This window comes from Ovis canadensis, chromosome 1, assembly GCF_042477335.2.
Source record: "Ovis canadensis isolate MfBH-ARS-UI-01 breed Bighorn chromosome 1, ARS-UI_OviCan_v2, whole genome shotgun sequence".
Classification (NCBI taxonomy): Eukaryota; Metazoa; Chordata; class Mammalia; order Artiodactyla; family Bovidae; genus Ovis; species Ovis canadensis.
In genome coordinates, this window is record NC_091245.1 from 179,898,289 (window position 1) to 179,921,560 (window position 23,272).

Consider the following 23,272-nt stretch of genomic DNA (forward strand, 5'->3'; position numbering starts at 1 on the left):
GAAGAGTTTGAATTTCAGTTGTCAGGAAATCCTATATTTGGCAAATTGGGATGATATGTCAAGCCTCATAAATAAAAGCAGGCCAGGTTACTTATAACTATACTGATTATCTTTCCAGTCTACTTTTTGAAGCCAGAAACTTAGGTAATAAGTTAGGTATTGACATGAAGTGAAGTTGCTCAGTCGTGTCCGACTCTTTGCGATCCCATGGATGGTAGGCTACCAGGCTCTGGGTCCATGGGATTTTTCAGGCAAGAATACTGGAGTGGGCTGCCAAGTTAGGTATTAGTTTCTAACTAATGTTGCTTATGTCTATTTCTCCTGTGCTTTACACCAGAGGACAGAAATATCTATCAGTTCAGTTCAGTCGCTCAGTTGTGTCCAACTCTTTGTGACCCCATGGACTGCAGCACGCCATGCTTCCCTGTCCATCACCAACTCCCAGAGCTTGCTCAAATTCATGTCCATTGAGTTGGTGATGCCATCCAATCACCTCATCCTCTGTCATTTCCTTCTCCTCCTGCCTTCAATCTTTCCCAGCATCAGGGTCTTTTCCAATGAGTCAGTTCTTCACATCAGGTGTCCAAAGTACTGGAGTTTCAGCTTCAGCATCTGTCCTTCCAATGAATATTCAGTACTGATTTCCTTTAGGATTGACTGATCTCCTTGCAGTTCAAGAGAATCTCAAGAGTCTTCTCCAACACCAAGAGTTGGTGTTGGAGAAAACCACCAAAATTCAAAAGGATCAATTCTTTTGTGCTCAGCTTTATTTATACAAATAGCTAGGAAAAGAAAAAAATATATATATATACATATATATATTTATAAAATGGGAGAGATATTTTTCTCTATATATAAATAACCTGGGTTCACTGAAGATTCTAAGAATCTAAATAAAATTTACCACACTTTGTAGACACTCAAATCAGAAGTCACAGGGGCTATGCCATGTGTTCAACTGACAAAGAGAAGAGAAAGAGATTTATAAGATGCTAAGTAGGGATATTAAACATAATAACACCAACTATATATGCCAAACACTGCCAGAGACACTGTATATACATTATTTCTAGTTCTAACTACTAGACAGTAAGTGTCATTTCTCACAATTTAAAGGTAAGATTAAGATTCAGAAAGTTAGAACAACCTGCCTGAGGTACACTGAAAACAACTTGTTCCGCCAGGACTCAAGTAGCTGTTCTCTTTGTGGAAAAGGGAAGGGCAGGTGCAGACTTCTCGAAATTCCAGGAGCATCAGGAAACCCAGGAACTTTCAGGGGACATACAAAGTAGCCTCAACTCAGGCCTGAAAATCCCTTTGAGCAGTTTCCAAGCCACCTCAAGTTTCTGGAATTTTCTCACTTCATCTTAAAGAATGAGAATTTATACAATTTCAGTGAAAATCCTATGAAAAAGACCAATGTCAAGATACAGAACATTTTCTTATGAGCTCAAGGAAAGACTGGCAAGTTGCAGAAGAGGAAACCTGAGACATAAAATTAATGACCTGAGCTCTTTTCTCACAGCTAACTCTCTTCCTTGATCCAAATGAGTAACAGGGACCAATACCAAAAATCACCAAAACTTTTCTTCATTTATTCTTTCCTTCATTAATTTATCTCATTCTACATACCAGAAAAAGCACTGCAAAAAGGAGATGAAAGACACAGTCCCTGTGTCTTGAGGAACTTGCTATCCGGCCCTGGAGAAAAACAAATATGACATAATTATAATGTAGCTGGTTAAGTAAAATAACAGATTTGTGTAATGGATAGTATGAGAGCATAGGAAGGGCTTCAGAGCAGCAAGCAAATTACTCTAAGAGGAGGAACTTAGGAGATGATGCTTGCGTCAGAAGGTCGAAGGAGAAGCAGCAGTTGCGTTAGCAGCACATGGGCTCACCAAGTGTTGCTGGGGTGCTCAACCAGGGTTATTCCCAGAGTAGCTAGTAAGCCAGGTGGCCTCAGGGACCAGGAGGAAGATGGAAGTTGTTAAAGATCATCCCTTCTGGGCAGAATTCTTGATTTAAAGACCTACAATTCCAACAGTTTCAGTGGATGAGAGCCAAGGTATGGAATAGGTGTTCTGTGTCTTGCACCTCGTTTGTACCCCCGGCTTGTATGCTTGGTAGGCTTTTATGCTTTTAGAGACTTCCAGATATTATTTCATTTGAATCAGCTCAGCTCAGAAATTTCAAACACAGCAGCACCATATCGCAATGTTTATAGAGAGGATATCTATCATGGAATAAATTGTGGAATTGTGTGTCTGTATATAAAAAGGAGTTTAAGACAGATAGTCACTGCTCTCGAGTTCTCTGTAAACTAGCAAATTACTATAATATCTAGAACTGTGGAGTAGAGTCTGCATGAAAGCTCTCACTAGCCCTTAATTCCACACCCACCAAAGTCTACCAGGCTTTCAGAAACTTAGCAAAGGCCTGTCTATTTATAGCTGCACAGATACATTCACAGTAAACTTGTTGTTCAGTTGCTCAGTCATGTCCAACTCTGAGAATCCATGGACTGCAGCACGCCAGGCTTCTCTGTCCTCCGCTATCTCCCAGAGTCTGCTCAAGTTCATGTCCATGTGTACAATCACATCAGAATATATAAACATTTAGGGTCTGGAGAATGACCTGGTCGTTACATAATGAAAAACATGTGCAGGTTCCCTTACTATTAATAGGTATAAAGAAAATGTCTTCTAGATTTCTCTGTGACTGGTCTGATGCTCCTCACCAGCTCCCTTTCCTTGGAGAGTAGCATATGTGAAATAAGATGGAAGAGTACAGTAGGAAAAGAGGTGGAGATTTGGAGATTTAGGTCAACCCAGTGGTCTCATCTGGGAACAAAGCCAGATGCAGGCCTGTCTTTGTCTAATCTGTACCACTTTGACTTTCTTTTGTTCAGTGGTTAAGGCTCGAATTGCATCCCCACTAAAAACGATATTTGAAGTCCTAACCCTCAGGACCTCATACTGTGACCTTGCTGGAAATATGGTTGTTTTCAGATGTGATTACTTAAGCTAAGATGCAGTCACACAGGAGTAGTGTGCTTAGTTGCTCAGTTGTGTCCAGTTCTCTGCAACCCTATGGACTGTAGTCTGCCAGGCTCCTCTGTCCATGGGATTTTCCTGGCAAGAATACTGAAATGAGTTGCCATTTCCTCCTCCAGGGGATCTTCCAGACCCAGGGATCAAATTGGTGTCTCTTGCATATCCTGCATTGCAGATGGATTCTTTACCACTGAGTCACAGTGGAAGAAGGAATACGGTGGGCCCTTAATTCAACATGACCGGTGTTCTTCTAAGAAGAGACACAGAGATATAGGCACATGAGGGGAGAAAGCCATATGATGATAGAGGCAGAGACTGAAATGCTGCAGCTGGAAACCAGCAAATGCCAAGAGATGTTGGCAACAGCTAGAAGGTAGCAAAAAGCAAGGAATTTTCTCATGAGCAGGTTTCAGAGGGAGCATAGCTCTGCCAATGCCTTAATTCTGGACGTCTAGCTTCCAGAACTGTGAGACAATAAATACCTATTGTCTGAAGCCTCCCAGTTTGTAGTGCTTTGTTTTAGCAGCCCCAGGAAACTAATTACCGGTCCAGGATAGAGCCGAGATTTCCTAGGTCCTATGAGGGAGCCTCCTGCCAGCATCCCAAACAGGAAGCAGGACAGTCTCTGTGGTTTCTGCTGGCTCTGAAATTGCCCCTTCCCTCCCCCATCTCCATTACTTTACAGCCCCTGGAGGTCAAGGCTGACTACCTGCTTTCTAGGCGTTTGTCTCTCTCCTTCCGACTATCAGCAGGATCCAAGGGGTCAAGATTTCCTAATTCCTTTTCCTACTTGATCAGATATCCCTTTCCTCAAACTCCATGATCAAATCTACCAAGCCTTTTGTCTTGCTATATTGAAGAAAAGAAAGAAAGAAAGAAATTTGAAACATACTTTTCTCTCCAAAATAAAAGCTAGCTTTTGCGTCTCTCACCTTGCTCAGACTCAAATATCCCATTTGAGATGCCAGAAGCCAGTTATTAACCATCTCATTGTCTTTCTAAGTCTCACATCCATTAAGAATCATCATATGTAGCTGTGATGCATAAAGTTTGGACTCAAATAGTATTTGTGAGCTGAGCAGTCAGTCACACAATCATTGCTGAGTTACTTACCATTTTTGCACATAAATTGTAACTGTGATCTTTCCTCTCCTTGAGAAGTGAAGGAAAAAAAACTCTTTAGCTGTACACTCTCATGCTCCAACCCCTTTACTGGTCTGTGCATTTCCTTCTGGCAGTCTGGACCAGGAATAGGCTGACAGACACACTGTAAGCCTTGGGATCTTGGAGAATCAAGGTCAGTACTTCTGGGGCTAAAATTTCAGCTTCTCTATACACCAGTGCCAAATCGAACCCTGGAGACAGAATTGTGGGTGAAGTAGAAAAAGATAGCTTTATTACTTTGCCAGGAAAAGGGGGATACAGTGGGATCGTGACTTCAAAAACTGTCCCAACTTGGAGAAGATAGCAATTTTACAGTAATGGTTCAAAGATGTGATCAGCTTGTGGACATTCTTCTGATGGGTTGGTGGTGAGGTATGTAGGAGTCAGCATCATCAATCTTCAGGTCCAACCGGTCTGGGGTCTACATCTTTGTGGGCAGCATGCGTTGTTAATTGTTAACTTCTCCCACCTGGATGGGTTTCCAGTGTCTCCAAAATTGCTCAAAGATTCTGTTGCATGTATTCCTTGATGAGGAGCCAGGACATTGCCCCAAGGCTACTCTTGACTGTTTCCCCCTGGTCTCACATCCCCTCCCTTCTCTAATTAGCAACAGCTTGAATCTGCCCTTGGAACTAAGGGAAGGTCATGGAGGCCGAATGAAGACTATGTCTATAATCAAAGGAATGGGGGACACAGAAAGACTTTGTACCCAGAAGCCCCACAGGGCCCTGTGAGGTATCACTTCTTATAAATAGATCTCTTAACATTTGATGCTCCAACATGCAATCTTACTGTGTGTTAATGGTCATAATGGTTTTAGTAAATACTTACTGTCTAGCCGTGTTCCTCCTGGGAATTCTGGAGTGGAAGTTACTTGTGGCCTATAACACTCATCGTCTTTTCTCCTTTTCCAGCAGATTGTGATATTGTTTAGATATCCATCCTTTTCTGAAACAGCCCCTGTCCCTCAGTGGGCTGATGGGTCAAATGTTATTGCATACCTTTTCTGAGACTGGTTCTAAGATGAGCATGTGACCCATATCAGACTGATGGGACTCAGCTTCTGCCAGAGACTTCCAGGGAAAAAGCTTCTTTGACCTTAGAGGATGCTTCATGAAGCAAATCTGTTTTAATATGGAAAGTGGAAGAAAAGAGCACGTAGCCCTGACTGCAGCAGCAGCTGTCCTGCAGTTAGGGGGACAACAGTCCATAGAATGAAGCCTATGTTCCACAGAGCTCAGAGATGAAACCCATCTGAGTCCAAGAACTGAAGCCCAGTGAATCCATGATGCCTAGTTATCTGAGTCAATGACTTTCTGTATGGTTTAAATTAATTTGACAGTTGTGTTTCAAAATATCCTAACAGATTCAAACTTTAGTGGACATACATTTTAGAGTATGTACAATATGAGAGGAAAGCCACAGATCACTGTGGCTTTTTCACTCACTGATGCATAAATTTATTTCACCTGGATGTTCTTGGAACCGTGGAAGATTTGTTCCTTATATTTCTACTTCTAGATGCTTCACCTTTCCGTAGCATATATCGGTCAACTCATCTGCTCTCATTAAGGACTTAATGTATAAATTAAAAACATGGCTATTCCATGGTGTACTCCCAGGAAGAAGGCTTTTTAGCTTTAACATTATCAACAGTGTATAGGTGAGAGAACAGAAATACTGAAAAGAAAAAAATCTGCTTAAACCCATAAATTTCCATAATCTAGGTAATTGTCACAAACACAAATCAGTATAGAACCATTTCAAGAACACAAAAAAGGCTGAGTTTTTCCCTGATACACTGGACCCAGAGTCCTAACTCTGTCAATGCACTTCTAGTTATATAATATATGAAGATTCTTATACCGTCAAAAGGAAAGATTTGTAGGGAGACATTACCTTTTAGAACTTTTTTATTTGGGAGGGGGGCGTGAGGCACAGCACTTCACGGGATGCAGAATCTTAATTCCCTGACCGGGGATTGAACTCACACGCCCTGCACTGGAAGCGTGGAGTCTTAACCACTGGACCAGCAGGTAGGTCCTAGACCTCTTAATGAATTCAAGTTTAGTGGGAAGTACTTGGAGCAGAGTTAGATAAATAAATATTTTTCCATGAGAAGGATACACAAACCATACCTCCTTGTAAATAACCCCTGAAATGAAGATTGTATTCACTCAAATATTCTCAGTTTTTAACTCATTGAAATCATTAGCCTATAAGAGAGCTGGAAGAGGAAAGGAAGGTTGAAATAAATCAATTAGCTTCTCTTAGATAATTTTAAGAAGTTTAATTTGGAAGAGTTTTCTGGAATGAAATCCAGGCTATCTTTATCTTTTCCATCTCTCCTTAGTACATTTACTACTACTACTAGACTAAAACCACATAAAGCTTAATATTTGATTGTCTTTTAAATAAAACCTTAAAATTAAGCCAGACAGGCAAAACTCTTTCAGCATATTTACTAGAATTGTCCAATTATTATCCAGTTACTCAAAGGGATACACTGGCACTTTGGGAATAGGTTTACCCATATACTCTTTATTCATGGCCAGAAAGTATAGCATTCTGTGGCGTTTGGATAATTTTAAATACTTGTGCCATTTTTCCTTCCTTTGCCTAAGCAATGCGGAATCTTGGCAGCTAAAACAAGAATTGAACGCTCCATTTTCTCTCAGGCAGGTAGTCAGGACACAGAAAGTGCGATAACAGTAGAACAAACGGGAACTCCTTAAAACTTGGTGGTAAAGCTGTTGCTTTTGCTCTGTTGCCAGGGAAGGAATGCAGGAACTCTGCCAGCCCTCTCTTCTGGCCATTCTGCCCAGGGAGGTGTCACTGTGTGATGGGGAGGTGAGAGTGGGGGCAGGCAGTGAGGCTCGGAGGAACCAGAGCCCTTGCCCTCTGAGAGACACAGTCTATCTCTGGGGGCAAGTCAGGCTACAGGTCTGCAATTTCCAGCTGTAGGACTGATCCCAACCAGAACTTGCTGGGTGGTTTGGAACCACCTTAGTAACTATCACACATCCACTCACCCAGAATGACAAGTTGTTCATTATGGAGTTTCTGTTTAAAATTGGGAGGTTTGGGGTAAGTAATGCTAACATACATGTGGAAGCACTCACATCCTGGATAAATATTAATAGATAACTACTTATTTCTCTGAGCTAAGAGTAAGTGCATGTAAAGCCGCATGATCACCTTTATGTTATCAAGAGGGGTGGGGTGAAAAATTCTGATTTGAAGATATCCAAAGAATAGAACTAGTAAATTTATGGTAGAAAAATGATTTAATGTAAATAATTTGAAGCTTGGGCTTGGACAGTGTACTTCTTTTGCTTTCTTTCACTGGATTTATTTGTTTTAAAAGCAGATATTGAGGACCTCTGTATGATGGACTGAGATGGGCTCTGTGTGAGCAAGTCTGAATGAGTTATTGTTATCCTCCATACTCTTAAAAGGAGTAGTGGATAACACACGCTAAGCACTTAGTACTTTTTGAATGCTAAATGAATAATCCTTAGCAAAAGAAAAATCAACAATGTCTTCAGCTGAGACATTTAAATTATATTTTGTAGAGTATCTTCTACAATATATAAAATAATATTTTGTAGAATTCACAGAAGTAGAATACACAGAAGAACTATACAAAAAAGATCTTCACGACCCAGATAACCACGATGATGTGATCACTCAACTAGAGTCAGACATTCTGGAATGCAAAGTCAAGTGGGTCTTCAGAAGCATCACTACGAACAAAGCTAGTGGAGGTGATAGAATTCCAGTCGAGCTATTTCAAAGCCTAAAAGATGATGTGCTCAATATGCCAGCAAATTTGGAAAACTCAGCAGTGGCCACAGGACTGGAAAAGGTCTATTTTCATTTCAATCCAAAGAAAGGCAATGCCAAAGAATGCCCAAACTACCGCACAATTGCACTCATCTCACACGTTAGCAAAGTAACGCTCAAAATTCTTCAAGCCAGGCTTCAATACTATGTGAACTGCGAATTTCCAGATGTTCCCGCTGGTTTTAGAAAAGCCAGAGGAACCAGAGATCAAATTGCCAACAACCGTTGGATCATCAAAAAAGCAAGAGAGGTCCAGAAAAACATCTATTTCTGCTTTATTGACTATGCCAAAGCCTTTGACTGTGTGGATCACAATAAACTGTGGAAAATTCTTAAATAGATGGTAATATCAAACCACCTGATCTGTATGCAGGTGAGAAATCTGTATGCAGGTCAAGAAGCAACAACTGGACATGGAACAGCAGATTGATTCCAAATTGGGAAAGGAGTACGTAAAGGCTGTATATTGTCACCCTGCTTATTTAACTTATATCCAGAGTACATCATGAGAAATCTGGACTAGATGAAGCACAAGCTGGAATCAAGATTGCCGGGAGAAATATCAATAACCTCAGCTATGCAGATGACACCACCCTTATGGCAGAAAGCGAGGAAGAACTAAAAAGCCTCTTGATGGAAACAATGGAAACAGTGGCTGACTTTATTTTTCTGGGCTCCAAAATCACTGTAGATGGTGATTGCAGCCATGGAATTAAAAGACTTCTACTCCTTGGAGGAAAAGCTATGACCAACCTAGACAGCATATCAAAAAGCAGAGACATTACTTTGCCAACAAAGGTCTGTCTAGTCAAGGCTATAGGTTTTCCAGTAGTCATGTATGGATGTGAGAGTTGGACTATAAAGAAGGCTGAGTACTGAAGAATTGATGCTTTTGAACTGTAATGTTGGAGAAAACTCTCAAGAGTCCCTTGGACTGCAAGGAGATCCAACCAGTCCATCCTAAAGGAAATCAGTCCTGAATATTCATTGGAAGGACTGATGTTGAAGCTGAAGCTCCAATATTTTGGCCACCTGATGTGAAGAGCAGACTCATTTGAAAAGACCCTGATGCTGGGAAAGATTGAGGGTGGGAGGAGAAGGGGAATGCAGAGGATGAGATGGTTGGATGGCATCACCGACTCAATTGACATGAGTTCAAGTAAACTCCGGGAGCTGGTGATGGACAGAGAAGCCCGGTGTGCTGCAGTCTCTGGGGTCACAGAGTCGGACACAACTGAGCAGCTGAACTGAATGGAGAGTATCTTCTTATTAAAGTTAACATTAAAATTCATTCCATATATACCTGTTTGATGGTAAGGTGAAGACATTTGACTGTTAAAATTTGATCAAGAAGGCACTAAATCTGTAATCCAGGTACAAATAAAGAGCAATATATTTTATGACTTCAAAATATGTCACAAACTATTTCCTTGAGCATGATTCTGTTAAATGAGAATAGCTACTTTGTTTGGAATGAATTGAAGGTTAACCTAAGTATCCTGTTAAGAGTCCTAGTGAGATGCTGTGTAAGAAAGTGCTTGGCAACGTGCCATGAAGCTTTTCATAAGCACAGGTCACCAGAATGGAAGTTGAAGTCAAACAGGCTGGAAACCGTCAGATAGTCCCAGTCCTCTGATGGCTGGCTGTACACTCTGGGGCAAGTTATTTTACCCCTGGAACCTTAGCTTTCTCATATATAGAATGTAAAAGAATACTATTTATGAGCTAATGCACAGAAGAATTTTAGCCTAGTGGCAGTTCATAGCAAGAATTTAATCGACATTAGCAAGCATCATTTTCCTTTTCATCATCTTCATCAACACAAGAAAAGATAATTTCTCCTTTACTTCTCATCTTACAAAATGTCAAGATTGCCAAGAGAAAAAAAAAGAAAGGGAAAACAAAAGCAAGCAGCAGTGCTGCTAAATCACATTCTTACAAACTCTCACCTAGAACAAGACCTACAAGACCTTCTAGAACTAACACCCAAAAAAGATATCCTTCTTCATCACAAGAGAAGATGCTACACATGGACCTCACCAGATGGTCAATACTGAAATCCGCTTGATTATATTCTTTGCAGCCAAAGATGGAGAAGCTCTATATAGTCAGGAAAAACAAGACTGGAAGCTGACTATGGCTCAGATCATGAACTCTTCATTGCAAAATTCAGACTTAAATTGAAGAAAGTGGGGAAAACCGCTAGACCATTCAGGTATGACCTAAATCAATTCCCTTGTGATTATACAGTGGAAGTGACAAATATATTCAAGGATTTACCATAGTTCTTGGTATATTTTAAGAGTTTAAAAACTATTTCTGAATGAGTGGATGAATCAATAAATGAATGCATACACATCAGATAATCAAGTTCAAAGCATGATTTGTAGAGTTGTTGGAGCCGGTATAAGTGCCTTATTCTGCTGCTGCTGCTGCTGCTAAGTCGCGTCAGTTGTGTCGACTCTGTGCGACCCCACAGACGGCAGCCCACCAGGCTCCCCCGTCCCTGGGATTCTCCAGGCAAGAACACTGGAGTGGGGTGCCATTTCCTTCTCCAATGCATGAAAGTGAAAAGTGCAAGTGAAGTCGCTCAGTCGTGTCCGACTCTTAGTGACCCCATGGACTGCAGCCCACCAGGCTCCCCCGTCCCTGGGATTCTCATGAGGGGACCAAAATACAACATTCTTCCCAACCAAGTTTGAAAATAATGAAAAGGGAGACATGACAGAAGGAGATTGAAATGTCACCCTCAATATTGATAATGGTAATAAAGAAGGGCATGGCTTAGGTGCATGACGACAGTAGACTTCCTAAAAATGCACTCCAGAATCAGACGGACTCACTCACCAGCTACTGCATAGCTCCCACCTCAGGACTTGCCTCTGCACAGCTTAGAGGGAGAAGGAGTAGGCCAGAGTGTGTGCTTGCTGTGATTGGCTGGCTCCCAACTACACAGCAGTGGTTTATTTCCCAAAAGCACCACTGCAAGGGTTGTCTCTTCTCTGGGACAGAGTGAGTCAAGTAGGGGAGACAGGCCAAGAGGGTTACAGCAACCGATGTCAATTCGAATCAGAAACAGGAGCCAAGAGAAATGGCTGTTCTGTCATCCCCATTATCTTCATGTGCACTGATTGATTTAGATGCCGGTGCTATTTCCCACAAGGGACAGGAAAAGGGGACCACAAAGATATCCCCAGATTGTGTATCAGTCAGTGGATTTGACTTCCCTTCTCTAGTTCCCCCTTTTCAGTTGATCTGTGAACAGACTGAATGACGTACTTAGATAAAACTATCAAGATTTCAAAATTCAGTGAAACTTTGCAAATATTTTTTGAGACCCTGCCAAGTGCCAAAAACAGTAGAATATACCGATGAATATATCAGAGTGAACTGGAGTTTAAAATCCAGCCAGCATCTACTGGATTTTTTTCTCTTAGAGAAAAGGAAATTCAGTCACATATAAGATCAAAATGAACAGAGAAAAATATTTTCTTTTTTTTTTTTCCTGATTTCCAAATGTTCTTCTGAGTAGTTTGAGTAGTTAAATGACTGTTTACCAAGAACTTAAAAAATTTCTTTTATCATTAACATTAGAGCCAAGATACTAACAATAAAGGTTATGGAAACCTATGAAGGTCTGGAGAGTCGTCTATCTTCCCTCATCTCATCCACACTACCCCCTAGGCACAGAGGCCTGCAACTGGTAAAGAAAGGAATTGGGCGAAATGGATTGTTCATATCCATCTTCACTACTGAAAAGCAACTCAGACTAAAGAATAAATGATGCCTCTTGGCACGAAGGCATCAAACTTACCCCTCTTATCTTATCTTCCTGGATATTCCACTGTTTTTTTGGTTTTAAAAAAGTTGATATCCTATATTTCTAAGAATTGTATTTGTTTTTTTTTAATTTAACTAGATTCTAGAAGATTATCCATAATATTTTACAAGCTCTTAAACTCACAATCATTTTTTAAAATTCTGTTTTGTTTTCATCTCATTTGTTTTACATCTTCTTATCACTAACTGGCAGACTAGTCAGAAGAAAAAGGGATTGGATATGATTCTAATTCCTAAGAGATATAGATTCAGAGTCTACTCTCAACTTCAATTGTTTAGCCAAACCGTATGAAGAAATTTGGAACTGGCATCCAGGGCCTCAGAATTGTTCCTTACTGCCAGAAAAGCAGCTTCTTCTCTTTCTTCCACTTCCATATCTCTATTAGATTAATAGCTGGAACACAAAGTAATTTTTAAAAGAAATTGCCATGTTCACTTTGGAATAGCTTGGCAACATACACTGCATGAAGACAAGCAGGGAAAATTTAAAACTTTGGGGCACGTATAAATATTTTGTTTCTAAACATGGAGTAATACATCCCAGAGTGTACCATTGTCTACATGAAGTGCTATGGGATCTTAGGTAACAATTATGCTTCTGTGATTTTTTCTTAGATTTGTAAAGAAAAAATGAATAGAAAGGCATCATGACATGGTTTTTTAAAAAATCTGTATATTCAGAATCTACAGAAGATAGAATAAATAAAAGGAAACAATCGACAATAGATTCACAAATATTGTAGGGACTTCAAATTACTTTGCATATGCATTTTAAAATTTTTTTAATGTATTATTTAACAATTACCCTACTGAGAAACGCTGGGCTAAATGAAGCACAAGCTGGAATCAAAATTGCCGGGAGAAATATCAATAACCTCAAGATATGCAGATGACACCACCCATATGGCAGAAAGTGAAGAAGAGCGAAAAAGCCTCTTGATGAAAGCGAAAAAGAAGAGTGAAAAAGTTGGCTTAAAGCTCAACATACAGAAAACTAAGATCATGACATCCAGTCCCATCACTTCATGGCAAATGGAAAACAGTGGAAACAGTAGCTGACTTCAGTTTTGGGGGCTTCAAAATCACTGCACATGGTGACAGCCATGAGATTAAAAGACGCTTACTCCTTGGAAGGAAAGCTATGATAAACCTAGACGGCATATTAAAAAGCAGAGACGTTACTTTGCCAACAAAGGTCCATCTAGTCAAGGCTATGGCTTTTCCAGTAGTCATGTACAGATGTGAGAGTTGGACTATAAAGAAAGCTGAGCGCCAAAGAATTGATGCTTTTGAACTGTGATGTTGGAGAAGACTCTTGAGAGTCCCTTGGACTGCAAGGAGATCCAACCAGTCCATCCTAAAGGAGATCAGTCCTGGGTGTTCATTGGAAGGATTGATGCTGAAGCTGAAACTCCAATACTTTGGCCATCTGATGCGAAGAGTTGACTCATTGGAAAAGACCTTGATGCTGGGAGGGATTGGGGGCGGGAGGAGAAGGGGACGACAGAGGATGAGATGGCTGGATGGCATCACCGACTCTCTGGACTTGAGTTTGGGTAAACTCCAGGAATTGGTGATGGACAGGGAGGCCTGGCATGCTGCGATTCATGGGGCTGCAAAGAGTTGGACATGACTGAGCGACTGAACTGAACTGAATCTTCAAAAATTATCTTATGCATATCACATCCCTATAATCTTCCATGAATCCCCATTGTCTAAAAATTAGACCTTAACCATACATTCAGGATCTTTCATAATCAGGTTTCAGTTTTTCTCATTTTATACTTATGTCTCCTATTTAAAAATTTGAGAGTGAGGTAGGGATTGAGGAAGAGATCTACCATGAACCACATACTCTTAGGTGCTTCACATGCCCTAAGTATTTTAAAACTCACATCAGTTTCAGAAGGGAAAGTAACAGATTAGAGAGGCAATTTACTCTCTACTCCAAAGCTGTGGCATCTAGAGTGGTGATTTGAAATTTAGTACATCTGACAGCAAAATGCATGTTCTTGCTGCTGCTAAGTCGCCTCAGTCGTGTCCGACTCTGTGCGACCCCATAGACAGCAGCCCACCAGGCTCGCCTGTCCATGAGATTCTCCAGGCAAGAACACTGGAGTCGGTTGCCATTTCCTTCTCCAACGCATGAAAGTGAAAAGTGAAAGTGAAGTCGCTCAGTCATGTCTGACTCTTAGTGACCCCATGGACTGCAGCCCACCAGGCTCCTCCATCCATGGGATTTTCCAAGCAAGAGTGCTGGAGTGGGGTGCCATTGCCTTTTGTGTGTTCTTACTATCACACTATATTTCAATTCAACTCAGTAAATATTTATTTGATGTACTCTCCATGCAAAACACTTTATTATGTACTGCTGCTGCTGCTGCTGCTAAGTCGCTTCAGTCGTGTCCGACTCTGTGAGACCCCAGAGACAGCAGCCCACCAGGCTCCCCCATCCCTGGGATTCTCCAGGCAAGACCATTGGAGTGGGTTGCCATTTCCTTCTCCAATGCATGAAAGTGCTAGAAAGGATTTAACATTTAAAAAGAATGGAACATAATTGACATTTAATCATGATGCCTGCCTTCCTGGCAGCAACTCCTTCCAGGCATTGAGCTTCGTGCCAAGGAACTGGTGTCAGGCAATAGCTGATTGACACAAAGATAGGTATCTGTTCTGGTGATCTATTGCTACCTAACAAGCCACCTCAAAACTCAGTGGCTTACAACAATGACAGTATTTGTTTTGTTTACAAATCTGCAATTCGGGTAAGGCTCAGAGGGGACAGCTTGTCTCTGCTACACTCATCAAAGGCTAGAGTGACCTGAAGGCCAGGAATAGGAATCATCTGAAGGTTTGCTTACCCCCTAGTCTGGAGGCTGGTGCTAGCTGTCAGCTGGGTCCTTGGTGAGAACTGTCACCTGAAATACCTTCTGTGTAGTCTTTCTGGCTTGGGGCCTGGGCTCCTAGCATGCTACTGCTGCTAAATCATGTCAGTCATGTCCAACTCTGTGCGACCCCATAGACAGCAGCCCACCAGGCTCCCCCGTCCCTGGGATTCTCCAGGCAAGAACACTGGAGTGGGTTGCCATTTCCTTCTCCAGTGCATGAAAGTGAAAAGTGAAAGTGAAGTTGCTCAGTCATGTCTGACTCTTTGCGACCCCATGGACTATAGCCTACCAGGTTCTTCCATCCATGGGATTTTCCAGGCAAGAGTACTGAAGTGGGGTGCCATTGCCTTCTATTGACCCACACAGATCCAAAGGGAGGAAATGTAGACCCCACCTCATGATAAGGACCACTGTCATCACATTGCAAGAAGAGCATTGGGATGGTGCTGCCCTCTTTACAATACAGCCTGCCGCAGCACCTATGGATGTGCCAACAACCTGTCATAGGAAGACAATCCAGGAGAGTCAAATTCCCTTTCAACTGAATATAATTTACAAATAATTTAGAGAATAAAATATTAGCCAGTGGAGATAACAGGACATAACAGAGAAAGAGAAAGAACATGATGGAACATACATTCACTAGAGTTATGGAGTGCTAGACACTAGAAGTAAGAACCAGAGTCCCATTCATTTTTATGTGTATCCTCAATAGAGCACAGTACAAACACATAGTAGGTGTTCATATGAGTCACATGAAGACATGCATGAATGGGAAGAGAAGACACACAAGGAGGGATGAGTTCGGAGGGGAAAGATGAGATTCTGTTAGAAATAAGTTGAGTTTAAGATTCAACCATAGCTCCTCACTGAAATGTCTAACAAGCAGTTGGGGAAGCGGGTCTGTGGCTCAGAAGAGAGAGCAATTTAGGGAGAGAGCTTAGACCAAGGTCAAGCTTTGGTTGAATGGGACTGTTAAGGAGGAGCATGTAGAGGAAGACCAATGACGAAAGCTCAAGCAAAATACTGAGTGGTTAATGCAACAGGCTTTAAATCTGAGTCAGATTTAATATTTGTAATACATGCATCACCACTTTTTAACTGTGTATTTTCTTAGGTTTGGTCACTTAATCTCTCTGTTCCTCATCATCCTACTGTACCTTTGTTATAATAATGCAAGCTACTGACAGGGCCGTGAACTGAGTGGTATAATGCCTGCAGAGTGCTTGGACTAAAACATAGTTCGGCAATCAATGTATATTAGTTATCATCACTATTGTCAGGGTTTTCGTCATATTTAGGATTAAGCCAAGGAAGAGCCAGAGAGTAACACTGGGCAGGAAGGCTTTGCGAAACCTTGTGTAATAGTCCTAATGAATAGCTGTGGTTACTTATTACTGAGTTGCTAAACATCAAAGAGTTGCTGACTGTTAATACAGAGGGGGTGACAGGGTGAGTCATATTCTCTATACCAATATTTGACAAAGACTGTGTTTTGAGTGTGCCATAGCAATATGAGTTGTGTTAAGAAAAAGAAGTATGTTCTATTCGCAAATAAACTGGTGAAATGCTGAGTTAAACAAAATTAAATAGACTTTCCTTAAATGCATATGGCAATACTAGCCATGGCTTGCTAAGAAGGAGATATAGACAGCATTATTTTCTCAATTTTTAGGATTTCATAGGTACCATTCTGCTAAACCAATGTGTAGAAAACAACTTCTCAATGCCAGTCAAGGAAAAATCTCTTGGTAAACTTAAAAATACATATTAATGGATCCACCTCCACAGATTCCGATTAGACAGTCTAGAATGGGGTTAAAGAATTTGTATTTTTAAAAAACTCTCTGGTGTCGCCTTCCCTCCAGGCAGCCCAGAAGAGGAACTGACCCTTCCCATAATCACCATCTTTTTTTTTTCCAACATATTCTGAGAAAAGTGGCTCCCATAAAGAAAGGTAGCAAAAAAAAAAAAAAAAGGAAGGTGGTATTCTGCCACCAAAGAGATGGCTAGAAAACAGAACATCAGCATTCATAAATACTTGCATTAAGTCAGCTTTAAGAAGCATGGACCTCAGGTACTCAAAGAAATCTAGAATTTGCTTTTTAAAAAAAAGAAAAAAAAAAAGAAAAAAAAAAAGAAAGCTATTTGGGCTGAAGGAATAAGAAACATCCAATAATATATCTAAGTTAACCAGAAAACATGAGGACAAGGATTCATCAAGCAAGCATAACACGGTGGTTACCTGTACACGTGTTCTGCTTTCAAAAACCTTCAGATAGTCAACAGTCAAAATGGATGAAAGCTAATGATTTGGTTATCATAAAAAAATAACTAGACAAGAGTAGTTGCAAGCTCTACATACAAAGAAATTCAGACTAACTCCCTATGGAATTAGTGGTAATCTAATAGAATTCCAAGAATTCTCAACAGAACTTTGAGGTGGTTAGATTAGATATCTTCTTAACTCGGAATTCATATCTAACACAATAGGGATAGCTGTGTTTTCTGTATGCCTGTTTAAAATTCAATCTAGGAACCGGCCTCCTAACTGTGATTTACTTGAAGATAAAAACAGACCTGAGAATATGCCGATCTCAGAGATGCAGTGCTCAGTCTAATTTAAGAGAGATTGTCTGAGACCATTTGGAAACAAGAAGGATTTTTCTTGTGAACATTCTAACTCTGAAGAATTCAGCAAAGAGTAAATGGTTTAATATATTTCTATGTTTACAGTCTGCTTTAAAACTTTTATAGTAGTAAAAATAAAAGGCATCTCTTTACCCATTCAAGCAATTATTTATTTTATATGTCTGGCAGGATGGCATTTGTTTGTGATACTTCTCTGTCTTTTCCATCACCCCTGGTGCAGAGGAGTGGGAGTGAGAATTAATTAGCCTGTGAGAGGCCACCCATGCTGCACTCCTCCAGACCAAGAAAAGGCTAAAGAGATATGACCACTACATGCAACACATGATCCTTAATTAGAGCCGATAAAGAAAGAATATTATTGGGACAATTGATTATACTTGAATGGAGTCTGTGAGCTCAGTGTCCATAAGGGTCAATGATAATGTCCTGATTTTGATCCTTGTGTTGTGGTTATCTGGAGAATGTCCGATTCAGGAGAGAAGGATACCACACTCAAAACTTATCCCCAAATGGTTCCAGAAAGAATGTTTTTGTGCTAGTCTTGTAGTTTTTCTACAATTATTCTGAAATTATTTCTGAAACTATCTCTGAATTTTTTTTTAATTGACATTATCTTTAGCATTTAAAAAAAGAGTACATTCATTTTATTGTTTGTGTTAGCTTATCATTGATGCTCTCAGGTTCACTAGGTAAACTACCAAATTACCTGAAAATAGTTTTACTTTTCCAATTCCTGTACTTCTTACTGTTTTCTCTCCTTAAATTCTACTGGCTAATTTCTCCAGGACTATGTTCAACAGTAATAGATACAGTGGATGTTCTTGACTCATTTCTAATCTTATTAGAAATTCCCCTAATATTACCATATTAAGCATAATTCTGGCTTTAGGAAATATGCTTCATTTCCTATTTTCTTGAGTGTTTTTATCAGGAAGTATCTTTTGACAACTTCTCTTCTTTATCTTAAAAATAATCATGTGATTATTACTTTTACATGTTCATAATGTCATGTCCATAATAATAGTGAAGTCACTCAGTCGTGTCTGACTCTTTGCAACCCCATGGGCTGTAGCCCACCAGGCTCCTCGGTCCATGGGACTTTCCAGGCATGAATACTGGAGTGGGTTGCCATTTCCTTCTCCAGGGGATCTTCCCAACCTAAGGATCGAACCCTGGCCTCCCGCATTGTAGACAGACGCTTTACCGTCTGAGCTACCAGGGAAGCCCTAGATTTCCTAATACTGAGTTATTCTTGCATTCCAGAAATGAATCCCACTTGGTCATGGTACATAATCTTAGTTTTTTTGTCTCTTCTTTAAAGTCATCCCATTCCAGACTAGAGGTTTGAATGTAAAGGGACTTTGAAAAGAATGGAAAAGGAAGATAAAATTTCTTGAACGCTTACTGGTTGCTAGGTCTATCTGCAGTTCATTGGTGAGGAAAAACCTGAGGGAACCAGCTTGAAAAGGGGTGGGTGCGGTCATTATCTATCTAAGAGTTAAGATTAGCATATGTTCTTCTCAACCATAACCTCTCCAAGCAGAAGAGAAAGGGGAGATGTGTTATCTCTATACTTTTAGTCAGTGTTCTGAACTTGGAGAAATCACTCCATACAGAGAGGCCAGTGACTGTACTCCTAGGACTCCTGAGTGTGGAGGAGGTAAGGAGAGTGCGTCTCTTTATTAACATTGCAGAGATGACAGTGGGCACAAAATTGTGGCAGTGCAGGGGAGGAAAAGTTTGCCCTAAAGACATTGACATTTAGCTGAACCTATGAAGTTGAAGCTAAATAGCAAAGCAAAACTTGGGAAGACAGCATGGCACAGGTATTAAGAAACAGACTCTAGACCGACACAGACCTGGGCTACATTTTGTCTCGTCTCTTGTTGTTGATTTCCACATGTTTTCTGAGCTTTAATTGCATAGCCTGTAGAATGAGGGGAAAGGATCTGATATATGTGTGTTTGTGGTGAAAATTAAAGGAAATGATGCAGGAAAACCACCACGCACAGTGCCTGGCATGTGAATCCTTACGAGAACTGCTGTTATTATTATCTGGTCTTCAGCAGTGTTCTTCAGTCCTGTCTCTGTCAATAATCCTCTCCTCAGATCTCAAGTTTCTTTTTTATTTAAAAAGCTTACTGAGATATAATCCCCATAATCATACAATTCATCCATTTAAATTGCAGAATTTGGTATTTAAAAAAATACTTTCATAAAGTTGTCCACAATCTAATTTTAGAACATTGTCATCAATCCCCAAAAGAACCCCCTGCTCATTAGCAATCACTCCTTACCCCTCCTTCACTCCTCACAACCAGCTCTAGGCAACCACCAATCTACTTTGCATCTCTGGACATTTGCATATTCTGGACATTTCCTATAAATGGAATCACACAGTATGTGATACTTAGCGACTGGCTTTTTTCAATTACTGTAGTGTATACAAGTTTCATCTATGTTGGAGCGTGCGTCAGTACTTCATTCCTTTATACTGTACCGTGTGCTCAGTTGTGTCTGACTCTTTGTGACCTCATGGACTGAAGCCCACCAGGCTCCCCTGCCCATGGAATTTTCCAGGCAAGCATACTGGAGTGGATTGCCATTTCCTTCTCCATCATTCCTTTATAGGGCCAAACAATATTTCTTTGTATGGATAAACCACAGTTGTATTTATCCATTCACTAGCTGAAGGACAACTGAGTTGTTTCTACTTTTTGGCTATTATGAACAGTGATGATATAAATATTTGAAGGACGCCTGAGTTGCTTCTACCTTTTGGCTATTATGAACAGTGATGATAGGAACATTTGTATTCAAGTTATGTGTGAACATGTTTTCATTTCTTTTGGGTATATGCCTATGAGTAGCATTGCTGGGTCTTATTGCAGCTCTGTTTTTAACCTTTTGAAGAACTGAGGGACTGTTTTCCAAAGTGGCATTGTACATACCCACAGGCACCTTATTCTTTCCAATATGTGCTAGTATCTGTCTTTCTCATTATAGCCATCGCAGTGGGTATGAAGTGGTATCAAATTGTGGGATTGATGCGATTTCCCCTAATAATTAATAATGCTCAGCATCTTTTCATATGTTTATTGGCCATGTGTTTATCTTCTTTGGAGAGACATCTATTCAGATTCTAAGACCATGTTGAATTTTAAGGTTGTTTTTTATTTTTAATATTCTAGATGCAAGTCACTTGTTAGATATATGATTTGTATACATTTTCTCCCATTCTGTGGTTCATCTTTTTTCTTGGTATTATTTGTAGCCCAAAAGTTTTTAAAGCATCTTTTTAATGTAACTTATGGAAGTCTGTATTTCAGCATTTAACTCCTACAAAAATACTCCAGTTGGTAGACTTTCAGTGGAAGAGTTAGCATAGTACTTCATTGATAAGAGTGAGGCCCTCCATATCTAAAAATCCTGTCCTCTTAACTCTTTCTGCCACACAGCTTTTGAACTACATGGATATCTATCTTCAGCATGTTTCCTTTATCCATTCTCTTGAAATGAAGAATATATCTCTTTGTCAAGGCCAAACCTCTAACTGTAAGATGATCTCATCCCCCTTCTCTTCTCCAGGAACTTGCTCCATCATTTAATCTCCTGCCCCCTAGATTTTTACCATTTCCCTATTTTCCCTTGGCCTATGAACCAGCTTTAGCTTTCTTTCTCCCACTTTAAGGAAAAGCAAAACTTCTTAAGATCTGCGTCCTCTAAATATACATCTCCAGCTATGGCCATTATCTCTACCCTACACTTCACTTAAATGATCTACAGATATACCTCAGTTCAACATGTCTGAAACTGAATTTCCCTTCTCACTGCAAACCTTACAGTTATTGTGAAAATCAAGCGAGAAATAGTTGGCATCTTAGGCACAAAACAAATGGGAGCTCTAACATGACGGGGGGATCACACCATCTACTGGGGCAACTCTGCGTTCTGCAGAGAAAACTGGACATAAAGAGAACTGTGGGAACCCTGCCATAAACTCAGGGGCTCGGTGGGGAGCTCTTAAGAACAAGGGCATTGGCTTCCTTTTCTATAATATGAGATTTTGTGGAAATTAAAAGATATAATAAAGACAAAGTAACTAACAGGATGATGGCTGGTAAATAATAAGCATGGGATGAAAAATAGAAAATAAGCAATAATAAATGGCAAGTAGAAACTATGCTGAAAGACTGATGCGTCTCTTGGTCTAAATAGTGCACATCACTTGTTCACCAGCATCCTTTTTTTTTTTTAATCTGTCATTCTAGCCATATGTATGCTTCTGTTGGTGTTGGTTAGTGGTGATGGTGTTTAGGTTTTGTCATTCTGAAGGATAGTCAGCAGAGCAAATATAGGACGATGCAGGATATCTGCTTTTCAATTTCAACAGCTGTTAGTGTTCCCCAGATGTTAGCTCTGCTGACTTTCAGTTTCCAGAGGTTGCTTCAGCTTCCAGCTTCCTGCTCATGGTACCTTTCTGTTCTTGCTGTGCGCAGGCTGGCATTGATCCTAGTTTATCCTCGGAGACTCAGCAGAAGATCCTGATGGAGGAGGATAATACCCAAAGAGAGGACACCAAGGAAGAGGGAGTTGGTAACAGACAGCCTGTGGGTGAGAACTCTTTTGATGTGCATTTCATCCTCAGGGGTTTTCAGTAAATAATGGGTACCTACTCTGTGTCATGCATACTGGGAAAGACCTGGCTTTTCCCAGCATAAACTCAGGAGTCCAGCAAATACCAGGAAGATAGCCTGAAGCTATAAACCCTACCCTGGAACTTTGATCATGTGCTTACTTACTCCACTGAAGATTGCTGAGGTTTTGTTTGGAACAGATGCTGAGTGATAGGCAGGCCAAAGCAGCTGGGGTGGAGAGGTCATTTCCAGTGACTCATCGGTCATTCAAAAATCAAAACACAAACATAAAGGGGTGGGATGGGATGTAGAGAGAAAGGCATGAAGTTTTATGTATTCCAGAAGAGAGGCTGATCCTGATGTCCCCTTCTGAGGGACGATGAGACTCCAACTCATCTACTCTGACTCACAGGGCACGTGGTGCTGGTTGGAATCTCTGTAATGCATTTCCTGGCATTCAACAAAATAAGTAGGTTCATAAAATGTGTATTTTCCGCATTATTTTTTTATTATGTGTCAGATGACCAAGTTACCAAGGGACAGGGGCGGGGGTGCTCAGGGATGTGCTAGGGACCTGTTTAGTTGGCCTCAACAGGGCTAAATGACCATCTCTGCACTGCAAAGTTCTCCTCTATTAAGGAGGGGGATTTCAAGCTAGATTTAATTTTTCATTTACTTATTGTGCTGTGTTCTAAAAACAGGAGTTAAACTAGAAAGCTTCCAGGATAGTGAAGGTTCTCCAGAGAAACAGAACCAACAGGAGATGTGTATATGTGTAGAAAAACAGACAGAGAGTGGGGAAAGAGAGAGGAGAAGCAGAGAGAAAAAGAGGGAGATTTTTAAGACTTGTCTCACACGATGGGGGCTGGCAGGGTTGAAATCCTCAGGGTAGGCCTGAGGGCTGGAAATTCAGACAAGAGCTGATGTTGTAGTCTTGAATCCGGGTTCTGGTGGACAGGCTGGAAACTGACATAGTGTTTCTATGTTATTGTTCTGAGAATTCCTCCTTCTTGAGAGTTCTCTCTGGGAACCCTCTGTCTAGATGCTCTTAAGGTCTCAAGGTATCACTGACACAATGAGCATGGATTTGAGTAGGCTCCGGGAGTTGGTGATGGACAGGGAAGCCTGGGATACTGAAGTCCATGGGGTCACAAAGAGTCAGACACAACTGAGTGACTGAACTGAAGGT

General features: G+C 40.6%; 1 protein-coding gene across 13 annotated transcripts in view; it reads left to right on the top strand.

Annotated features, from left to right (window-relative positions):
- The window catches only part of PHLDB2 (pleckstrin homology like domain family B member 2), a 242,070-nt gene that overhangs the window by 95,915 nt on the left and 122,883 nt on the right, over positions 1 to 23,272 (top strand). For 10 of the 13 annotated variants that reach the window (XR_011249172.1, XR_011249157.1, XM_069552946.1 and 7 more), the window contains exon 2: positions 21,946 to 22,060. Coding sequence is in view for 8 of the 13 variants with exons in the window: in XM_069552946.1 (XP_069409047.1) it covers positions 21,994 to 22,060 (67 nt within the window). In the remaining 5 variants the exon portion in view is untranslated. The remainder of the gene's footprint in view (positions 1 to 21,945; positions 22,061 to 23,272) is intronic. The other 3 variants (XM_069552967.1, XM_069552947.1, XM_069552993.1) reach the window with 1 other exon arrangement.